This window comes from Chiloscyllium punctatum, chromosome 13 (genome assembly GCF_047496795.1).
Source record: "Chiloscyllium punctatum isolate Juve2018m chromosome 13, sChiPun1.3, whole genome shotgun sequence".
Classification (NCBI taxonomy): domain Eukaryota; kingdom Metazoa; phylum Chordata; class Chondrichthyes; order Orectolobiformes; family Hemiscylliidae; genus Chiloscyllium; species Chiloscyllium punctatum.
In genome coordinates, this window is record NC_092751.1 from 95,471,373 (window position 1) to 95,495,850 (window position 24,478).

The 24,478-nt window shown below is 40.1% G+C and overlaps 1 protein-coding gene across 11 annotated transcripts in view; it reads right to left on the bottom strand.

Annotated features, from left to right (window-relative positions):
• Positions 1-24,478, bottom strand: part of kcnma1a (potassium large conductance calcium-activated channel, subfamily M, alpha member 1a) — an 845,585-nt gene that overhangs the window by 7,818 nt on the left and 813,289 nt on the right. For 10 of the 11 annotated variants that reach the window (XM_072583314.1, XM_072583323.1, XM_072583322.1 and 7 more), the window contains 2 exons: positions 21,126-21,350; positions 19,887-19,915 (listed from right to left, as the gene is read on the bottom strand). In XM_072583314.1, the coding sequence (XP_072439415.1) occupies positions 19,887-19,915; positions 21,126-21,350 (254 nt within the window). The remainder of the gene's footprint in view (positions 1-19,886; positions 19,916-21,125; positions 21,351-24,478) is intronic. The other variant, XM_072583318.1, reaches the window with a different exon arrangement.

Below are 24,478 nucleotides of genomic sequence, written 5' to 3' on the forward strand. Positions count from 1 at the left end.
CACAGGGTTCTTAAATAACCTGAGGATTAATAATTTACCACCAAATCCCTAACATTCCCATTTCTTCGCATCATAGCCATTTGCAGAAGATGACAAAGTAGAAACAAGCAGGAAACAATTTGAGTGATTTGTTTTTTTTTCCCACAACAGTTGTGACAGCAAAATGCTCTTGTAGCGTTGCTTCCAATCAATATAGTACATTGATGTGAAGAATTCCATGTAAAATTGGTTCATTAGAATTATGATTCTGTAATGATTTCTTGACAATGACTCCGTGTGCCTCCTCTTTGCAAAGAATTGTAAACTGTTACTGTTTTTAATGATTGCAGGTTTCAAAGATTGCTGTTATGTTTATAAGTTGCCTGCAAGTGTTTTTCTTTCAGTCCAGATTACCACAATAACCTCAGGGATGATGGTGCTACTGAAAGCCATGGAAGCATGTGTTTGAGATAATGTAATGCTCCAGGCAACACTTACCCATCGTTGTGTTAAATGAGAAGAACAACTGACCAATCTGATGGCCCTATCCACTGAATGTAGCCGATTCATATTGTAAGAGAGTATATATTAAGAGATAGATAAAAAATCCTCCTGAGAAAATTACATATGATTGGAATTCTTTGTTTACAGGTTTAAATATCCTGTTACATTGTGGGTAGAAGAATAAATAGTGCATAAAGCAAAGAGTGGTCGTTCTCTGTGTTCTGTGTTCATGGGGCTGTTGAATCACTAACTAAGTCAGTATTGATTGTCCAGGAGAACATGTTGTGAGCTGCCTTCTCAAACAGCCATGGTCCTTGGGGGGTAAGGTACTGTTAGGAACAGGGTTTCTGGATTTTGACCTGGTGATAGTGAAAGGAATAGTGGTGAGGTTCCAAATCAGGATGGTATGAGCCTTGGAAGGGAACTTGCAATTGGTGGTAACCTGATGCAATCTGTCAGTGTCTTTCAAGTTGGTAAGGGTTTGGAAAGTGCTGTCAAAGGAACCTGGGTGAGTTACTGCAGGGCATCTTGTATACAGTACCAGTGTACCATTTACATCAGCTGGGAAGATAAAGATGGTGAACGGAGTGCCAACCAAGACTAAGTATCCAGGTGAGCAGAAAAGCAGGAATTATTTGTTTGTCGGGAAGGTTGGCTTTCCTGTACCATTACGTTCCTCTCAGCTCTTTATATTTGCATGCATGGGTGATGGGCAGGATGCTCTGGAATTGGCCATAGTTTCTGGATGCCAACATCCAGGCATCATCTCTGAAAGGCACTCCACTCTTTAAAACCCACCAAGTCCTGCTCATCACTGCCACCCATCCCTGGAGCTAGCAGAGACCAGGCAAAACGTGGCACCACACTTGAAAAATGTCTCCCTGAAGATTGTCTCGAAGGATATCCTAGAGTGAAGTTCTCTCTTCCATATGGATAATAAGAAGAGGCCACCTTGTCTGATGAAGACAGCCTGAACAGAGGTGGCAGCAAAGGTCAGCGCCTGTGGGCACCTTGAGAGAATCTGGTTCCATTAGGTGGAAGATCTAAAGCTCTGGCCAAGGTTGAAAAGAGCTGAAGATTGCACAAAATGAATAATGTAGCCATTAATTGAAAGCAAATTTTGATTTTTCTTAGCCCATTGATTTAAGAGAGTACAAATGAAGGTAGAGAGAAATATTCCACAATTCTGAGGTTCTACAAAGCAACAAGATAGTGTAGGTCATGGTGCAAAGATTCTTGATTACAAACAACAAGGAAGCAGTGATTGGTGTCTATGTCAGACTGTATGGAAGATTAAAGAAAAATGCATAAGTACAGTGAAACTATTGATGCTGAAAATAGAGATACAAAAGTTGTATTAGAAAACAAATAGAGAAGAAGATTGCTTATGAACGGACAATATTTTTCGACTTTTCTGTCCAGAAATGTGAAAGAGAACATAAGAGGCCTCTCTGGCGAAATATGACCCATATTCAAATCTTGATGGACTTGTAATTCTAAAAAGACCATTGATTGAAAGCACTCCTGAGAGAGAGGGGAAAATTGCCAGTGAAAAACTAAAAGCCCAAGATTCAGCAAGGGTAATCAAAGGGCACGGAGATCTTTACCAATATAAAGAGAGTGGTGCACGCTGCAGAAATGCAATTAGAAAGAAGTAATTGAATCTAATCTGAACTTTTTATTTTATTCAGTGGTGATCAGCAAGAAGTTGGAGATATGCAGTTTACAAAGCCCTGACTCAATGGGAAAACAACATCTACAGATGATCCATCCAACCACATCACTGAAAGGATTGATTTGAAAGTTGAAAGGTCCAAATCCTGTCAAAGGTATTGGAGGTGATTATGGCAATGAAAGATAACATTGAAATCCAAGAGCAGAGTTTGAGAGGTGTGTTAGAAACAAATGATTATTAGAAAAACTACTACACGCAAATGATAGAAGTTGCCAATGAAAACTCACGTTTAACTACATTGTAGAAAAGAATTAAGGAGAGATGAGAGGAGCTTTATTAAAATTCAAGAGGAGAAAGTCAGCCACTATTTTAAAAGAACAGCTGAGTTAATGTAAAAATGTAAAGTGTGCAATACCTCTGTCCTTGGGTATGTGATTTCAATACCTATATTCAGATACACATATGCATTTTTACATTTTTCTGTATTATGACAAGATATAAAACAATGTGAACAATTATTGCTAAGTCCTTTACATACACATTTACTTAAATATAAATTCTAATGTATATTTAGAGTAGGGTATTTGATTTCCTTTTTACTAACATTACTGCATTTGGCTCCAAAAGTGTCACAACTGCCAAACAACAATTCTAGGAAATATATTCTGCTCCCTTGCCTTCAGTAACTCCCTGGCTACTCTAGATCAGCCAGACTGTTTGGGATTATATTTAACCGTGAGATGAGCTTCTGACTCTGACTATGGTTTAGATTAGATTACTTAGAGTGTGGAAACAGGCCCCTCGGCCCAACAAGTCCACACCGACCCGCCGAAGCGCAACCCACCCATACCCCTACATTTACCCCTTTACCTAACACTACGGGCAATTTAGCATGGCCAATCCACCTGACCTGCACATCTTTGACTGTGGGAGGAAACCCACGCAGACACGGGGAGAATGTGCAAACTCCACACAGTCAGTCTGCCTGAGTCGGGAATTGAACCCGGGTCTCTGGCGCTGTGAGGCAGCAGTGCTAACTACTGTGCCGCCTGGTTATGCTATCTCTATGGGCCCTTATTTTCCCTCTGACTCGGTCCTGCCTCAGCTCAGCTCAGATGAAAATCCTCATGGTTTTATTCTGTGGAGAATTGACTATTCGCACACACTCTTCGCAGACCTCCCACATTCTACCTGTTACCAGTTGGTAGGATAACAGTCCAGCGTATGCCGCATGGTAGAGGTTGCAAACAACTGGAAGCCAGAAGGCAGTGTTGCATGTTTATCCCAAACATCCCCCTTTTCACACAATGAAAGCATCAAAACACTGTATGCATTATCATTTACCCAGTAAGTTATCCAAATTACATATTATGTAGCCAGTTATTCTCATGCATAAGCAGTTCATTATTCTCATCAGTATCTGCAGGTACACTATGCTCGTAGCCAAAACAAACTAAACAGTCAGTCCTAAGACCAAGTCACATCAATTCTGGTGGAATGATTCTCACTGAGAGGCCAAGCAGGGTTCGTCACCGTATCTTATCATATTTGCTGCATTATTTGGCATTTCAGGGGGTATCACGTCCAACTATCAGCCCATCTTACCACACACTGTTCCCAGAATGACTCAGCACTCTCAGGATATGCCTGAATTCATCAGCAGCTCTAGTGGCTGCATTATCTTCAAAAGGCTGTGTATCTGCACAGGGACTGTCAGTCCAGAGTTTGTCCTGGACATGGCAGACAGGGGGAAATCGGGGACCTGCAGGTCTGGCTGGCCAGGGAAATGTGAAGACTGGACTTCTCCTTCCCCAGGACAAGCAGTGAGGGTCATGGCAGTAGACTATGCTACCCTGGTCTGAGGCTGCCACCTGGGTTAATGCACACTCTGCCATCTCGATCAATGCCCAGCATTGTAGCAAGAAGATTAATGTCCTTCTCCACTCTGCCAGCATAAGTGTCAAAGCCTACAAAATTAAATCTTCCACTCACCCAATCTCTGTAGCCACCGACCCACCAACTCATGCTCCCTTAACTCTCATTACTATCCGCAACATCTTCTCTCAACATGCTGTCACCCATCCTAATCTCCAGCACCACTAACCTTACATGCCCTTATTGGCTACTCACTTGCTCCAGACACCTCCCCGCTCCACATACAGTTCTGCGTTCCTCCTGACCTTCACTTTTTGCTAAAACGTAAGAAACTGGACTTAATTTTCTCGAATCATCGCCTTTCGAAGCCCATGAGAAAGAAAGATTTTGCCAAATCTGGTAGGTTTGTAAAGATGCTAATTTTCTTTAAGAATAGTTTAAAGTTGATTGTTCAATGAATTTAGTTTTACAGTTTAAATTTTCTCCATTGCATGACAAAATGAAAGACCTTTTGCTTTCCCCCTTCCCACCATAGAGCAACACGAGAATACCACTAATGGCTTGAGCATAGTAAGGTTCTGTCCACAAAAGGAAATAAAAGTGAATTAGCCAATTCTCTTTCTTATACGGGGAGCATTGTGGTCACTTAGCCACAATACAGCTGCATTGTTCACTGCCCTTTCCTTTAGACACAAAAGAAGAACTTAACACATCATTACTTCAGCAGTATTCACAACTGTGTTACTAAAAAATGCTAGTGGAATCCTGATGGACAGCTCTTGTCATCATTCCCAAACATCACTGTCATTTTGTCTATTTTAAGCAAAGACAGTGGCCAGACAATTTCTCTTACTCTGACCATAGCTTTGTTCCATTTGTGTACCATACTAGTTGAAAAAAAAAACAGGGATAGCACAGTGGCTCCATGGTCAGCACTACTGCCTTATAGCATCAGAGACCCAGGTTCAATTGGATGACAGTTTTGTGGAGTTTGCACATTCTCCCTGTGTCTGCATGGGTTTCCTCTGGATGCTCCAGTTTCCTCGCACAGTATAAGATGTGCAGTTCAGGTAGACTGACCATGCTAAATTGTGCCTAGAGATGTTAGGTTAGTTTGGATTGGCAATGGGAAATGCAGGGTTATGAGGCAAGAAGTGGGGGTGTGCTGGGCCTTGGCGGGATGTTCTTTGGAAGGTTGGCGCAGACTCAATGGGTCAAATGGTGTCTAGTTGGATTGGAGGGATTCTAAGACAGAAAAATGCAACTGTGTTGTCCTTACTGCACTAGGGTTGCCTCCAGGTTCTGTCACACTGCAGCATAGCTTCATCATTTACATGTTAGCATTTCAGCAAGGGCACTGCCAATCATGAGTTGGTTGACTTTAGTGAATGCTATGTGCCAATACCCTTGACAGTGAATTGGCAAAATGCTTCACATTCTGACAACAAACTGGGCAAGAATTTTAAACAGTTGACTAATCCAACAAATTGTTGAACTGCCTTTTCATTTGTTGGTCACCGTGTTACTGTTGCAGCTGTCATCATTTTGGAATCTGAGCAAAGGCCGGTGATACTTGACTTATGTACTTTGGATAACTTTAATTGCCATCATTTCTATTTCTATTTCAGTTTCAGGTTCATCTGGTGAGTTCTGTCAAGCAGCTACATTAGAATTTGATTGTGGTCAGCAAAGGTTTTATTTAGTGTGTCTCCACATCCATAAATGAACAGGTCATCCATGATTGCTTCCACTCTAGGAAACACGCAAACTATTTTGTGTTATCTGCTTCGATACACATCTGGAGCTGCGGAAATTCCTAGCAGTGTGCACAACCATCTGTATCTCTTGACTGACATTCAGAATGTAATTCGAAAACTGTTCTCATTCACCTTCACTTACTAGCAACCATCCTTCACAGCTGGTGTAATAAAGATTTTTGCCTTCTCAAATTGTGGCAAAATTCCTTTAACGATTGGAACTGGACAAGATGATCTCCTCAAGCTTTGTTTAGATCCTTTGAGCTGATCCACACTCTCAGCTTTCCAGGTTGTTTCACTGCTAGTATGATGTGAAACAATTCTCTTGGAGTTGTAACTTTCCTGATTTTTCCCTTCTTTTGGGTACGGTCTGTATCTTGCTTGTTGCAAACAGCTGAAGGGATATGCTATTTAATGTGATCTGCCATTCACTGGGATATGGCCTACATTCTTAAATGTCACACACATTGAAATTCATATCCTGCATTACTCATCTGTGTGAGAGATAGAATGTCTTTCTGGCTTCATGGCAGTATCCAGTTATTGATGAACATCACTCATGTTGCTACTGCAACAGTAGAAGCATGAAACTGGTATCCAGTCACCTGTTGCTTAAACCTTTGAAATACTTTATGCCGCCAGTGAAATCTGTGGTAGGCTGACTACTTTTCAGGACTAAAACTGATGGCTTTAGACCCATTCATGATTTTGCACAATATATATTGAGAAGTCAGGTACTTATTATCTTGAAGGATGGCTTTTATAAGCCCTATTACAGACTCAACCTGCCATATGTAAAAGTTAAACAAAGCAAGGCACTTACAAACCATTAATTGGCACATTCTCCACTTCCAATCAGAGTCTACTTGTCAACCATTCAATCAACACACTTCTTCAATACAGTGCAACTGTTGTTTTCCTTTTCTTTGGCATTTCTTGCAAATTGTCCTGATGAGTGCAAACCATGTCATTTTCCAGCAGTACTCCAGTTCTGTGCTTTGAAATGACGATTTGTAAGGATATCATTCTACTCCTGTAAGATCAGCTTCTTGGTCAATGATTTAACTTGCTGCAATATGCTGCAAATCTCTTTTGAAAGGTTAAGTGTTGCCAGTCGAAACTTTAAACTTGCCCTGGGTCAGATGAATGGCTTTTGCTTACCATCTCTGAGGAGGAACTCCAGATCTTTGTTGCATTAGGCTCGAGAATAAACTGTCCTCGTAGCACAAGTATGGTGTCATCATCTAACCTCAACTTCACTTTTGAGAGCTTTATTTGTGAATCATCATATTGAAATCTCTGAAGGTCATGATTCTGCATGACATGCTGGTGTCTATCTGACACTTCATGTTAAAACAAACTTGACATACTTCTTCTGTAGGCATCACTGTAGCTGTTGGTATCTATTGACCTGATGAACTAATTTGTTTTATGTTGTAGAGTGATTTGTCAAAATCTTTGGCTGATGTCTCTCGTGTTGCCATTTGTCCCTGTTTCCTTCTAGCCAAACACTTGTACACAAAATGATTTAGCTTCGAGCAGTGAGAATACTGCTTTGTGTACTCTAGACATGCTTTTTTTTAACATTGCGTGATGTCCTCTCAAGTATTTGCATTCTGCCTTATTCCATGACCTTTCATTCCTTTTGGTCTGTAATTTCAGTTGACATAGTCATAGAAAAGTAGAACAGATCCTTCGGTCCAACTCGTCCATGCTGATCAGATATCCGAAATTAACCAAGTCCCATTTTCCAGCATTTGGCCCATATCCCTCTTAACCTTTCCTATTCATATACCCATCCAGATGCCTTTTAAAAGCTGTAACTGTACCAGCCTCCACTACTTCCTCTGACAGCTCATTCCATACACACGCCATCCTCTGGGTGAAAATGTTGCCCCTGAGGTCCCTTTTAACTCTTTTCTCTCTCACCTTATGCCCTCTAATTTTGAATTCTCCCACCCAGGGAAAAGAACTTGTATATTCACCCCTCATGATTTTATAAACCTCTATAAGGTCACCCCTCCTGCTCAGATGCTCCAGGGAAAACAGCCCCAGCCTATTCAGCCTCTCCCTCTTATTCAAACCCTCCAACCCTGGCAACATCCTTGTAATTCTTTTCTGAACCCTTTCAAATTTCACAACATCCTTCCTAAAGCAGGGAGATCAGAATTGCACGTGGTATTAAAAAAGTGGTCTAACTGATGTCCTGCATAGCTGCAACATGACCTCCCAACTCCTATTCTCAATCCAATACCAATAAAGGCCAGCATACCAATTGCCTTCTTAGGGAAGGCTTGGTTTGTGCTCTCATGAAGGTGCTCTAGCTGTTGACTTACAACTTCAGCACATAGAGTCACAGAGATGTACAGCATGGGAACAGACCCTTTGGTCCAATTTGTCCATGCCGACCAGATATCCCAACCCAATCTAGTCCCATCTGCCAGCACCTGGCCCATATCCCTCCAAACTTTTCTTATTCATATGCCCATCCAGATGCCTTTTAAATGTTGCAATTGTACCACCCTCCACCGCTTCCTCTGGCAGCTCATTCCATACATATACCACCCTATGTGTGAAAACATTGCCTCTTAGGTCTCTTCCATAGCTTTCCCCTCTTACTCTAAACCTATGCCCTCTAGTTCTGGACTCCCCTACCTTAGGGAAAAGACTTTTTCTATTAACCCTATCCATGCCCCTCATGATTTTACAAACCTCTGTAAGGTCACCCCTCAGCCTCCGACGCTCCAGGGAAAACAGCCCCAGTCTGTTCAGCCTTTCCCTCAATTCCTCCAACCCTGGCAACATCCTCGTAAATCTTTTCTGAACCCTTTCAAGTTTCACAACATCTGCAGTGGCGATCGTTTTCCTGAGAATATGTTTCTACTCTCCCAGAAAAAAATGCTCTCAATGTGGGATCTCTTATACCTTGTCATGGACCAGGCCAGACACCACCCCCCCCTCAAAACATTACAAGAAAGTAGCCCAGACCCTAACTTTGCTCGGTTGCTTTAAGTAGATGCAATGATGCAACTGGTTAAACCACTTATTTTTAACCAAAACAACATTTATTTATAAGATTACCGAATGAAACACAAATAGAAGAGAATGGAATACAGAATAACCTAACCTATCCAAGAACCCAACGGATCATCCCAGTTTAATGATGACCCCCATAAACATCCCTTGGCACAAGAGGTAAAATCAAACATAGGTTTCTCCAGGAGAGAAGGTAGAGACAGAGGAGCAAAAGCCTGGGACCTGCTTTCAATGAATAGCTAGACTGCCAAAAACCAAATCAAGCCAGAGAAAAGCTGAGCTGGGAGATCTAGCCACTTTCCTTTCATTACACGTGTTTTTTAAAACTTGAAAACTTTTTTGAAAACCCTTCCAAGTCCAGATATTTCAGAACCTGAGGTTTTTACAACCTCCTGAGAAAAAACCAAGGGGAACATAACATTTTTAAGGGAGCAGCATCATCATAACCTATTGCAATCTTGTTTGTAATTGGATCATCTTTTTCTTATCCGAATACACAGGATACTGAGAGAAGTGTTAATGTTATCACAGATTGATCAATGAACCTTTTTTTCACCCTTGGCCTGAAAATTGAAAACATACCATTCCTAAGTTATGTTCATTTGAGGTCCAAGATGTGCCTTCAAGGTCTTTAAAATGTCTGCCTTTTGTTTTGTTTGTTCCATAGAGATATTTAGAATAGAAACAGTAACAGTATCTCTGCAACATTGTTAAAAGTGTAGCTATTTGTAGCTGCCATTTTATTAGCTAAATCTGCTCCAATTGACTGGAAAACCAGCCAGTTCTGCTTCATGTCAACTTATATTTTGACTGATGCCAGGACAGGAACTTTCAGCTCTCAGCTCTGGTCTTCTTTGCTTATTTTCTGTGGTCTCTTATGGTGTTTACTTACTTTCAACGATTCTGAACTATATTCCTCTTTTAGTAGCAGTGCTTCTATACAGCTCTTCAACACTCAATATAAGCTTGACCTTGACATTGTGTTATAAGCTCACAGGATAACTGTGTAGCTCATTTATTGTAGTTGCTGTAACATGGATGCCAACAGTGAGTGCCTTAGGGTGGAAGTCACATGATTACAGGAAGCCAGGAGGCACATTAATACAGTATTGCATTTCTATCTCAAACACTACCCTCTGAAACTTGAGATCATCCAAAACTCTACTACAGTATCCTTACTTATGTAAGTCCCAATCACCTACCATTCTTACATTCACTGCCCAATCTAAGTTCTCAGTTAAGCAGCACCTTCATTTATTTTAAAATTCTCTGTTGGATTTCAAATCTCTCCATAACCTTTCTGCATTCTTACTTCAGGTTTATGGCAGTGAGGAAATTATAATCATACTTTCTCTGCTTTCAGTTGCCAAAGACCAAAGGTCTGGAAATATCTCCCCAAACTTCTTTAACTATCTACACCTCTTTCCTCCTTTAAAATGTTCCTTAAAACCTTCCTCTTTGACTGAGCATTTGGCTAGCTACTCTAATATCACCTCACATAGCTTAGCATCAAATATGAAGCTCCCTTGTGATATTTTAAAGTATTAAAGGTCTGATATTTAAGAGGTGGTTTGTGCAGTTGGAGATCTAACAACTGAACCACTGGATAACTCACTTGGGAAGAGTACAAAAGTTGGTAGTTAGCAGTTGGTGTATCTTGTCAACTCAAAAACTTGGACTTGTAGCACTGGTTTTGCAGAGGTTGAGCCTTTGAGAGACTATGGAATGACGACCATAATTCAACTAAGCTGCGGCTTGGGATAACTGAGGTACAAAATATTCCTGCACAATGAGAAATAATATCAACATGTAGATTTTTGCTTCTCTGGTGAAAATAGAGGAGTTAGTCTAAGCAAAAGTGATAGGACAAAACCAATGGAATGGTTACATCACTGAAACATATTCTGCAACAGCAATTGAACTGATTCTGCCTCCCTCTCATATCTTATCGTGCTGCAAATGGTTTCCTTTCAGGTGCTTAACTAAATCCCACTGAAAGCTATGATGCAATGCATTCCAGATCATAACCACGCACCGTATTTTAAACAAAGGTTTTCCTCATGTCACATAGCAGCAAAGATCAGTCCTGTTGGCTGATGAATAGTGACAAATAAGGCTGGCTTCATTTACAGAATGTATTTGGCTGCGAGATATTTTTTAAGAGACTGATATGAGACAGTGATCAGTTTATGAGTTAGAATTGAGAATGAGCAGCCATCGGTTTAATGGGATACTTTTTCTAAAAGAATCAAATAAAGCCATCAGTAACAGGCTACTATTCCCATCGAGTAAGTGTGGGGAAAATATTTAGAAAGAGTTGAGGAGGCAGAGGCAAACTGTAGCACCTTAAGGAAGCATTGCTCATAGATTCTACTTGCATCATGTAGACCAGTAGGTGCTAAGGGTATTTGGATTCAACTTTGTTCAGCAGGGAAACACAGTTGTAGCACTTAGAAAACAAGGGCTTTTTCTTTGTCTGATATTGCACTTTGGTTTGGTTTTGATTTTTCTCAACATGCCTCAATCCTTTTCTCCTACACTAACTGTGGCAAAGTTCACTGATTTATAACTTTGCAGATAGTGGCTGGGCTCCAGAGTAAGTGACAATTTTTTTTAGATTAGATTACCTACAGTACGGAAACAAGCCCTTCGGCCCAATACGTCCACACTGACCCTCTGAAGAATAACCTACCCAGACTCATTCCCCTACCCTATATCTCCCTCTGATGAATGCACCTAACACTATGGACTATTTAGCATAGCCAATTCACCTGACCTGCACATCTTTGGATTGTGGGAGGAAACCAGAGCACCCGGACGAAACCCACGCAGACACAGGGAGAATGTGCAAACAGTTGCCCGAGGTGGGAATTGAACCCAGGTCTCTTGTACTGTGAGGCAGCACTGTTAACCCTGAGCCACCATGCCTCCCATGTCCAAAGTTGGGTAAAGACTCTCAACAAGATATTAAATTGTTTGACAATTGCATTCTTCTTTGATTTGGTCTTACAGAGAGATGTGGGGTTCTTGCAGTGTACTGGTAGTGTTCCTACTTCTGATCTAGGAAGGCCTAGTTCCAGTCCTTCTGCCCCAGATAAGTTCATTAAAATCTCTCCTCTAACTCATTCCAACTGACCTTCTCTAACCCTTTCCCTTAACTTTCTACCCAACTGTCAACCTCCACTCTATCCCTTCTAACAATCTTTATGCCATCATTTCTATTTATCCTATCAAATCTTTCTTTCCCCCTCCTACCCTCACCATCCAAGGTTTTTTCTCCCAAACCTCAAATCCCCCTTCCCTATTAAAATCCATTTCCAATCCCTATAAATGTGATAATGGGCTGAAGAAAGACCAACTTGCAAACAGTGGAGAATTGACAGCACATTCAGCTTGTTACAAAAAAGAAAATGTGTTTTTGTTTAAGAATACATTTTTATAGGTTTCAATCATGCAAACAGACAGTTAAATGAGACTGTTAAAAGTTTTAAAATTTCTCATGCGTGCAAACAGGCTGCTTTTAAAGATTTGTATTATTGATTCGAAAGCCCAATTGACCTGCCAACACTTTGTCAACACGAAAACTATTCCCAGAGGGGTCCCTTCCTTTGGGTCAAAATGCTCAGGTTTAAGCCTCACCTGCCCCAGAGGTGTGTCATACTGTAACAGGTTTGAACATGTTGATTAAAATAAGTTTTGAAAGCAGTCATTCGCATTCAAGTGCACATGTAATGAGTTGTGGGCTGACATACTGGTTTCAAAAACTGAACTCATCCAACAGATGTCTACTTGAGTAATTTTCTTCAGTAAAAATTCAAACATATTAATTGCAATATCCGTTCTCCACGGAGGGAGTAACATACTTGCATTTTCCATCTATCTTTCACATGACCTACTTAACAGAAGCCCTCTCTTTCGGTGGGCTTACAGACATTATTTCAAGGTAGAGAGGACAGTTTCCCTCTCACTCTCCACCCAGAAAACTGGCCAATCTCTAATTAAACATTGATAAACATTGGCATCACCCTATTACTATTCAAGAAAGCTTCTAGGACACAATCAACTATTGCATTGCTACATTGCAGCAGCGACTGCATTTCAAAAGTCTTCCTTGGCTGTAATAGCATTTTGAGACGTCAAATAAATATCAGAGATACTATGACAGCTCAGTTCTAACATAAACAGATGCTTTTGTTGACATGCAAGAGTCTGCTATTTTAAGTGTTGTTCACAGTAATTTTACCCTTTTAAAAAGGGCTTAATTTCCTGCAAAGGAAAGAAAAATCATTGCAATCATTTTCTTTAAAAACTATGATTTTCAGGCATAGGTAGGGAAAGAATTTTACATTGCTGAGCGGACCTGAGTGACAGTCTCTGTTGAGTTGTGTGCTCTCTTACATGCTTGTTGAGCATTAATGTCACTCCTCACATTTCCCTGTGAATGTTGACTGTGCAAACATATCCACTGGGGACCTGCACTCCAGTTACTACATGACGACAAATTGACCACAAGCCGTTAAACAGACTGCAAAGACGTGTTAATGTTACAGTCTATAAATGGGTGCTGCATGCAACCAAGAGGCCACAGACCCCATCACCACGGTACATTCCATTCATGAGAAGAATGATCAAATAAAACCAGGCGATTAATCAATACTCCTGTGGGAATATCTCCAACTATGTCTTTCCTGAACAGTCTGATGTTGAATTTGGTGGGGTGAAACATTGTCCTCTCTAATGGATTTTCAAGGCCAATCTGATGCAATTATGAAGTCGGCCTGCAAACGGATGAGCCACACAATCACACATTGTAGAAGTAATTAAAACTCTGATGTAGAAATGAACCAGGTGCTCCTGACCAATCAGGTGTTAAGAGCTGTCAGTGACAAGTAATTGAACAGTTAGAAATAGAACATAGAACAATACAGCGCAGAACAAGCCCTTCGGCCCTCAACATTGCGCCAACCTGTGAACTAATCTAAGCCCATCCCCCTAAACTATCCCATCATCATCCATGTGCTTATCCAAGGATAGTTTAAATCTCCTTAATGTGACTGAGTTAACTACATTGGTAGGCAGGGCATTCCATGCCCATACCACTCTCTGAGTAAAGAACCTGCCTCTGACATCTGTCTTAAATCTATCATCCATCAATTTGTAGCTATGCCCCTCGTACAAGCGGACATCATATCCTAGGAAAAGAACTTTCACTGTCTCCCCTATCTAATCCTCTGATCATCTTGTGTGTCTCTATTAAATCCCTTCTTAGCCTTCTTCTTTCCAATGAGAACAGACCCAAATCTCTCGGCCTTTCCTCATAAGAACTTCCCTCCAGACCAGTCAATAGCAAAATGTCATCAATCATATTTGTCACAATAGCTTTTACAGACAAACATTATATTCTACCCTGGTTGATTACTTCAAAACTTAAGATGTGTTGATGGCTTCTAAGAGCTAAAGGCATACTTATTATTTGTTCTAAAAAATACTGGGTACTTTGGCGTGAGATTGGGGCCTGGATATTTATGTACAGTGCATAACCTAAGTATCTGTTATGATGTCTACAAGGCTTGCATACGCTGAATGCATTCTACGCTGTAAGTGCATCATACAGTTTTGGTGAAGTTTCTGGTGGTCAGGATTTGTGCCAGAAACAGGTGTTAGGTCATTTGCAAAGTTGGGCTGTCCTGACATATGCCACTATCAAACTACAAGTTCAGAGGAAGCAAGTCTAGATGTTTCAGATTTCCGAAACCTTTGCTTTCTTAAAAAAAATCTTAATGTGGCCTAACAGTTGGTCCTTAAAGGAGGCCACCATCAATGGGTGCATTTCTATTAAATTGAACGTGAAACAGTAATATTTCTCCAAGCTCTGACACAAATCTAAAGACCATGATTGGAGTCACCTTGATCACCCCTCCTTCCCAAGGGTCTACTTTTAGTCTACTTTACTGGTGATCCCTTTGAAACTGAACATGTGACAGTTTCACCTCTTCAATAGCCAGTGCTATCCAAATTCACCCTTATACCTTTGACCTCCTGTGCTCCAGAAATTTGAATCCACGATGAAATGCAACACAATTCAACTTGGTACATGTGATAATTTGAGGACAATAGAAAAAGGTTGGTAGATAGTCATTCGACCTAATTAGTCCTTATCAAATGGAATATCCCATCCTAGAATCTATCAACACTGCCCACATGCTGGCACATGGTAACGTAAAGCTTTCTGAGGTGGCTTGACAAGTCACTTAGTTTCAACAGCCACACCTATAGCCCAAGAATGAATGGAAAGCACTGAAGACTGCAGATTACACATGCACCATCAAGTGTCAGATGCAAGTTCTGGATGATTGGCACACATCTGTAGGTGAGATGGCATCACCGTTGAAGCTGTTCAGGAAAGTGGCAGGGTAAACAGCTGCTGTTTCTGAATGTCTCTGGTCAGGCTTTCACATCGCAAAAAAAAATTAAATTGTCAAGGTCTGTGCACGAATGAGGTTATGGATGCATTTCTTGTTGGCTGCTGGTGCAGCGGAGGCCAGCTTGCAATGTAAACGTGGCAGCATCTGTGGCAGATTCAGTACTGAGCTAAAACACTTCCATTTCATTACTCAGTAACTAAAGTGGAGGTGGGGGGGGTGGAGGTGGGGGGGGTGGGGGGGGGGGGTGGGCACAGCAGCAGTGGCAGCAAACAGTTTCACAAACATTTCCGAAAGAAGTTGAAAAATATCCAAAGAAATAGTGGCGAGCTCAGGGATGTTTTGTCTTAATATACGTGCATTCCACATTCTTTCTTTAAAGACACAGATCCCAATGTTGTTATCCATGATGTCTCCAAATGAATTGACCTAGATCAAATATACAATCCAGTACCCCACTGGAGGCTTTAGTGGCAAAAGAACAAAGAAAACCTGGGAAACAAATTGACCAGAAAGAAGCACAAAGAAGCCACAGCATTTATTTCCTTTGCTTTGATTAAAGCACCACACTTTTGAGTAACTGTTTCCTGTTTTCCTGATGTTGGACAGAGGGAGAGTTATTACCCTGCTGTGATTCTACTGAAGACAGTAAGTACTCCCAGGTCAGCAAAAGCCGAAAGTAATTCTGAATTCCTGTGCAGTGACATGAGAAAGCAGCCACGTGCTCCGTGTCACCCCAACTGGGAATCTGAGCTGTGCCTCACACTTTGATCTCACAGTTGTAAAAATTTCCAAACTTCCACAGATCGTGTTTTTTATCCTGAGGAGGAGCACTAGGCTGAAGACTGACCAACTGGAAACAAGTTGGAGATGGTTAAAGCCACTTCGCTGCTGATTCGAGAGCAAAGTTTGGTGAGAGGAGCCCTCCCTGGATTGAATCATTGTTCAGTTTCCAGGGTAAGGGTCACCAGATAAATGCCAATGACGTATGAGTCAAACTGATTTCCATGACAAAATGAGAATTGTACCAGATGCTGAATGCTAAAATAAACTCATTTTGCTTCGACACAATGATCTAAGAGAACAAAAGTCAGTATTAAATCAGCACTCCAATGTTGCTGTGCATTGTTCTATTGAGCCTCAGGATTATGCTGTCCCTGATGTCTATCTATGAACAACAACACTGTTAAATGCACTTGTTATAGGCACCAGAGAATGTTATCCTGCTCAGTCTGGGAAGAGTTCAATGTTTGGCATGCTCCACACTGAGAATGTGGTCTCAGCTCTGCAAGGATTACACTATAACTGCCTTGGAACATATCAAATTTTACCTTTGATGTTAGCATGGAGCTGACTGTGCCATTCACATAACAATGGTATTGATATTAACTGTGGTGCTCTGCCGAATCAATATATCTGGCACTATCCTGGGTATAGCTGTGAGACTGCTACAATACTCTTCCACAGCTTTGAATAGAGAAAGGAAAGCCTGCATCCCTGACTCTTGTAACTTAAGTACATAGGAGGATAGGATCAGGCCTGGTTGTAATTCCCTGGTAGAATAACTTATTGATTTTCAAGACTCGATTATTAATTATTGCCAATTGGCCACCCAGAGGTGACTAATGTTCTGGAAGCCATAATCCAGTAAGGAGTCAGCGCCTTCAGGAGAGCAAAGGTGGGAAGCAGCGATATATAACAATGATAATGTGACCTTCCCACCCCACCACACACAGGAAATTGGTATATAGAGAAAGCTTAGCAACCTGCATAAGCTACATCAACATTTGTACAATACTCAAATGTATTCAAAACAGATTTTCAGGAAAGATTTCACACTTGCATTTATGTAACACCCTTCACAACCAAAGTTGTTTTATAACCAATAAAATACTTTTGAATTGTTGTAACACAAGGAATGTAGCAGCTAATTTGTACAGAACAGGCTCTGACAGACAACAATGCGATAATTATCAGATAATCTGTTTTGAGATCATAACTGGGGGCTAAATATTGGCCAAGACCCCAAAAATTGCTCAGTTGATGTTCATAACAATAGTGGTGTGAAATCTTTCATATCCACATGACTGAGCAGACTTGCTTTGAGTTAACATTTCATCTGAAACACTTTATCTCCAATGACTAGTTGGGTTTGAACTCTCAAAAGTCTGACTTAAAGCAAGAGAATGTTATCAACTGATTAACTGCTGATATTTAGCAATAAAACAAATTTCTAAATTTCCCTCTGGAGCTGTATTTGAACTTTGCCTCCATATGTTTGCTAACTGTTTGTTCTTGAGGACCAGCACAGTACCTACTTTCTATGCCCAGTCTTGATACTCAGTCTCATAGTGGGTCTGGGTTTTATCTGCGCAGACAAACAGTATCAAGATACCAGTTGTGTCTGATCTTCATCAGTAACTCCGCTGTTAACAATATCCAGAGTACCCTACTGTGCTGGAATGTAAAAATTGCAAGTTCTATTCATTATCTTAGCTGTAAACAATTAATTTTTAACCAAAATCTGGCTCAACACTTCTTACAAATATTTCAGTGTAAACTCAATCTTGTAGTATTCTATTGATTTACACTGTGTAGACAAAGGAATAGTTTATTTTTAGCACTTAATAACTATTGCATTTATATAGTGCCCTCACATGTTGAAATATCTCAATGTATTTCATGACAACTTAAATCAGGTTAAAATGGTGCAAAACTTTAATAGATATTTGGAGAGTTGGCCAAACCTTGTTGAAGGAGGTGAGTTTAAACGAGGTGGGTGATGGAGGGGCAGCATGTTTTGGGGAGGTAAATCCAGACAGTGGCATCTAAATGGTTCAAAACAGTGGGAGGCCATTTTGTGCAGATAGGGTGTGAGGAACTTAGTGTTCTGAGGTGAATTATTAGACCTGAGGGAAGACTGAGGCCATGAAGGGATTTAAACACAAGATGAACATTTTATGTAAAGGGATGTGGGAATCCTAGGGTCAATGTGGTTCAATAAAGTAAGGAGTGACCGGTGAGCTGGACTTGTTGAAGGACAGAACAACAGACTCCGTGGGCTGAAGGGGCTGTTCCTGTGCTGTACTGTTCTATGTTCTAATACTGCATAGTTTCAAATCAGCCGGAGATTACGGGAGTCCACCTTGGGAACATTGCAGTAAGTTTATCTGGAGGTGACAAAGCAAGAGGTAAGAGTCTTAGTACAAGATGAGCAGAGAAAGAATGGAGGCATGCCATGTCAGTATAGGTAATTTTTGTGATTTAAAGGCAACAATTTTTTTAACATTTGTACTTGAATTCCATATTAGGAAGTTTTAACTTAAAGAGGGGAAGTCTAGGGTGGCAATTTCCACTCAGTAGGCCACCAATCTTTACCCAAAAAGTAATGAAAAATGTATTTTTGTTTTAAAATCTAGACCAAAGTAACAGTGAATCAGTTCACCCAAGCTCTGCGTGTTGAAGTCAAAAGGGAACGAGTGATTCAGACTGGCTGGAGCCCAGTCACACTTACCAACTTCTGAAATGTCTCCAGTCACTAACTGATCACACTTTATTTGGTTGTTGGGTTCAGTTCAGATCAGTGACAGGTTTAGTGAAGTAGTATTTCTCCATTTTAAAAATGTTTGACACTATTGTGCTACACATGTTAAAGATCACTACTATTCCATAGCTGAGGCACTTAAGAGTAAGATTTCACACAGTGCATCATCCTTCAACATAAAAACCAATTTTGTCCAATTGCATGTAGTTAAGTTAAACTTTCAAACTCTCATACCCATAATAGTTGGTGGGAAGGGCTTCAGTTGGGTTGGCTAAAGTACATTAACTTCTGGTGTAGATTTCTAGTTTAACTCATTAGCAAAGTATGCAGTAACATGGAATGTCACTGTACCTGGGACTCAAACAAGGAAAGCAAAAGATATGCACACACATACATAAAACACAGGAGTGGTTTGTAAAGGACAAGTGACGTCAGAGCAATAGTGTAGGGAGTAAAGCATCATGGTGACTTGTGTCTGATATTGCAGAACTGATACTCAGCCCTGAGCTGCACTATAATGCTTTTATCCATACAATGCTGCTTATTGTTATGTACCCCACACTGACACTCCTTCTTGACAAATTATGTACAAACGTGTTGAGGGACAGATACACGATACAGAATGACTGATTCACTAAAACATCAATTTCAGCAAACTGAATTTTCAAGAAAAAATGAGAATGAAGGCTCACAAAATCACTGTGTGAACAGGATGATTAATTGCTCAGCTGACATCAACACAAAATCAAATGATCCTGTCGGTCTCAGACCGAACAATGAGCTGAATGATAGAATCTGGATAAAGTGACAGACTCCAATTGGTCACAGGGCAATCACATGAGCAGCAAGACGCCACATGCAAAGAAGCAGGAGAATGATGGACACACAAGGTCACATCTGTCATGGACAAAGGGACAGCGACAGAAGCAGCAGACAGCTCATTTCGGCCAGAAAGCATAAACAAACACAAATTATTTGATTTGTTTAAAAAAAAAGTCTTTTTACTAAATTTTAATTAACAAAGTTTCACAAGGACAAATATGGAAAGAACCCACGGCAATTGTCATATCATGCAAAACCATTGATAGTCATACCTTGGCTCATTCTAGTCATCCTTGTAGCACTTTAGAGAAAAAGTAAGTAAATATTCTAGGTAAGTTTACAATTTTCTTAAACTATCACATTTTGGACTCAGCACTTTCACTGACACTGTCTGATAGAATATTAAAATTTCCTGTAAACAAGAGTGTCAGTGCAAGTCTACTTTGGTTAGTAGTTTTTTTTTAACCATAACACACACCCACTAGCAAGCCCATGCTATGAAATAGTGGCATAGTGTAAACATTCTTTTAGGAAAGTATACCAAACGGGGGAAATAAAAAGTCATCTTACAAATGTTGGCTTCCTAAATAAAAATGCATTCCCACACAGAAAGCAAATGTCCTGCTTCTATGAAAAAAGTCAACAAATCAGCAAATGCCAATCGTGTCTATGACAGTCACACATAGAAGCACGTTTAACTGTCTTTGTGAATACAAACTGGAGTATGTAATGGCTACTATATAAAAGTGCTTGACAGACTATTGTTTTAGTTCTTCCTGCCAAAATTCACATCACTCAACCATCCCATAAAAACATGTCTGACTATTTACCTTAGGAAATATAAAGTTAATTTTTTTTTAAGAAAGTGACATCGATTCTTGGGGGGGAACAAAGAAAAAGTTGACAATTTAATAGTCAAATCAAGGAAATAGAGAATGCTTCACATGTTTGAATAAATTCTATTCATCCCCTCTGTCCCCCACCAACGCTCTTTCAGCTGTGTTTTATTAATATGAATATGCTATTCAATCGGTGACAATGTAAAAATGACATGAATTTAAAATTCTCTGTCCTTACTACTATTAAGAGGACAATAGTAATTTTTCTTAGGAGTTGCCTGTTTGGATGTAAGTAATTTTCAGTTTAAGATAATTATAAGAGTCTTACCCTTTTCTGTATTCTAATACTGTGCATTAAATAATTACTATTATTATGCTCTGTGTAAAGTAACAAACATTAAATAACTATATGATTTAAATATAAGTATGTCAGTAGTTGCTGCTCAGAGTTAACTGGTGTTGGTAATGATTGGTTTTTAGATCCATCTGGTTTGTTGCTGTTGTGCTGCAGGAGATGAACGATGAAATCTGTTGACAAACACATGCATACATACGAACATATGCAGACATATGTGATACAGTCCGTGACAAAGGGAAGCTCTGCACTGGGAAATGGACAGAGGTGAAAATTCACAAACAGTTTTTCATCAGACAGCAGGGTCAAGCACATACTTCTGCTTTTCCCGGGGATCCCGAGTCTTGTTGCGGTTTGGACGGTTGGTGGTGGTTGGGATGGAGTGCACAGACGAGCTTTTCTTACTGGAAGAGTGTGAGGAATGAGACGAGTGCGATAAGCTGCCGCGAGATTGGCCAGCATTATGGTCAAATTGCATCAGACAGAAGATCACATCCGTTGAGACTAGTTCAAATTCGTAATGTGGATTAGCAATCACGTATCTGAAAAAAAGAAATATAAATGAACTATGGAAATTGTCCTACGCACTGGTACGTTATTATGCACATAAGGACCAAGAGTATTGCAAATCCATTTTAAAATTTTGTCTTAAACTGCAAAATGGAGATAAAACTTTCATCAAAATGCAAGGCTCAGAAATGTCATTGCATTAACTGTGTATGATGTCACCTCAACTGCAATTTGCTAATGTGCGCAGGATTGGGTCGGATAGTAGTTTTATATCACAACTGATATTATTCTCCATTGATTTTCTTTATGCAATGTAACTAGCTTCACCATGTTATGAAACCTGTAAGGCAGCTGTAATCCAAAATTACCTAACTCACCTCCTAATGGAATGTATGGTTGGACAGGATTTTTTGAGCTGAGATGGGTTGGTCAAATTAGGTCAGAATTGCTCCATGCTTCCATAAGATGCTTCACCTCGGAAAGTGAGAATGTACACATCCATTTCTCCATGACTATACTTGGAAATGATCACTTAGCTGTTGTGAGAATCTTGGATCCGGGAGCAAGGAAAAGGTGTAATTTCTTTAAAACACCTATGATATTTGTAAAAATTTCTATAGAATGTGTAAATCATTTTCAGATGCTTGAACAGGTCTTTTAAAAACTTGCACTATGGTGGAGCAACCAAATTTAATTTTCTTGAATAATAAGAAACATTCGCCCGCGTAATCTGGTAACCTTTAGTCTGAAAGCAATATCAGCAGAAAGGAAGTGAAGATTTCGAAGCCATGTGCGCCAAGGCAACAAAGAGTTGTAGCAAGGTAAACACTAAAAAAGGCACATTTTTAAGGAACTGTCTGTGCAAATGTGGTTTAAAAAGAACAAAAATCATAGAATCATTGAATCTATACAACGTGGAAGGAGATCACCCTCCCCCAGTGGGTCTGCACCAACCATTCAAAGGGCAACCCACCCAGACCCAAACCCCTATCGCCATAACCCTGCAAAAAGCTGAAGACACAGTTAGAACAGAGATTGGGAGTTGGTAAATAGTATGCATATGCTTTGGCCTTTCAGAGCTGCACAGACTACTTAAAAGGAACTAGGTAAAGGGGTCACTGGGGATTATGTAACATCAAGTCTTGAATCCAGATCTGGAAGAGTGTTTTTTTTTGGGTGGTTACTGGGTGACTTGGGATGGAATAGTTGTGACTCAAAGACCAAATATATTGAATCAGAAAAGTGGAAATTCTATATTCCAGAGACATAATGGGAATGACTGAGAAAATGCTTATGCTGTCACAACTATGCAGTAAGTGATAAAAATATTCATCCTCTGGTACCACAACTGTACAGAGAGTGATAAAGGTTGTAATGTAGTGAATAATCTTTGTGGTGTCCACTATGTCATATGCAATTTATTGTTCACAACTACAGTAAGTATAACTTGCCTGTTAATTTATGCTAAAGTAAAAGCTACAAAAAGTGGAATCTTGTTGGTAAATTCTTCATATGAGGGTCTTTAGGTAAATTTGGTAATTTTGGTTTAGAGGGTTCATAACACCAAGAAGCTGAAGTTATATTTCATAAAAATATTCAATTTAACTCAGAAAATACCATTTAAGCACTATCGCATCATGGTTATATCCTTGCAGTTGAAGAGGATAATAATGAACACTTTGAGGAACACAGAACATGTGGGAAAATTAATAAAAGAAGGAACTGCAAGGCTCTTCAGAGTGCATCCAGTACATAACAAGACACAGGTTGGAACTTTGTTTTGTTAGATTACCTTAAAAGGTAATTTGTGCAGAATGCCTGAAAAGGATAATCAAATCTGAAAAAAAAACCTGCCCTAAATGCTGAGTCATGACATTAGTTAGACCTCATTGAAACTGTCAATACTTGTATTAATACAGAAAGCAACACTTCAAACACCAGGACAATGATGTCTAATTCAGTTCAAACTTTACCCGGGATTAGAAAGTGAGTGAGCTTTGTTGGGAATGTCTCCAATAATTGAAACAGTGTTGACCACAACCTATCTTTTGGTTTTTGATGTCTACAGTACTTTTAGATTCCTAATAACTGTGCTCTAACCTGTTAATCTCCTGGATTGAATATTAACCACCAAGAGAATTGGGGCAGATGGGAAGATAAAAAGGCATTAACTTCTCAATCCTTCCTCAAATCCAACTTGTGGTTTCCATGTTGGCAAGTTGGAGGGTGAACAAACCAGCTTTGAGGAGGCAGAGTACTTACTAAAATCTTGCCCCTTTTAAAAAAATTTTAATGCATTGTAGCCTAGAATTGCTGGCAAGTAAAATGACACAGGAAAGAACCAATCCATGCTATAACCTTCTGTATTGTACCGTTTATGGGCCAGAAAGACCAGGAGTAAATCCACATGTCCAACAAGCTAACAAGTAATTGGAACTCCATAACATTGATCCCTGTATCTCATGATCTTTGAAACCCCTTACAATGTCAGAATTATTCTACAGATGCGCCTTGTTGAATTCCAGTCTGGAATGCAGTCATAGAATCCCTACAGTGTGGAAACAAGCCATTTGACTCAACAAGTAACCACCGACTTTCTGAAGAGTAACCCACCTAGATCCATTCCCCTACTCTATTACTCTACATTTACCCCTAATTAATGCACCTAACCTACACATCCCTGAACACTATGGGTAATTCAGCATGGCCAATTTACGTAACCTGCACATTTTTGGATTGTGGGAGGAAACCGGAGGACGCAGAGGGAAATCCATGCAGGCACAGACAGTCTCCCAAGGCTGGAATCGAACTTGGGTCCCTGGCACTGTGAGGCAGCAGTGTTAACTACTGAGCCACCATGCTGCCCAAATTCACAGTCTGTCAATCCAACTAATGTGCTGGGAAACTAGTTGAGAAAGATGGAAGCAGTTTCTTGCCACTAAAATTAGCTGACCCACAGGAAACCCTTACGCTTAGGTTTTCAGTGGAAAGTTTCACACCCACCCACAGTCATCCCAGCTTTGAGTAAACATCAGACACATATCAAGTAACTATATCCATTACAGTTAGTTCTTTTGTTTAATAACAAATGGCAAAACAAACCAAAGCCTATTGCTTTAGTTTGCACTACCACCACAGCATGAAACTCTCCAGGTTTTAC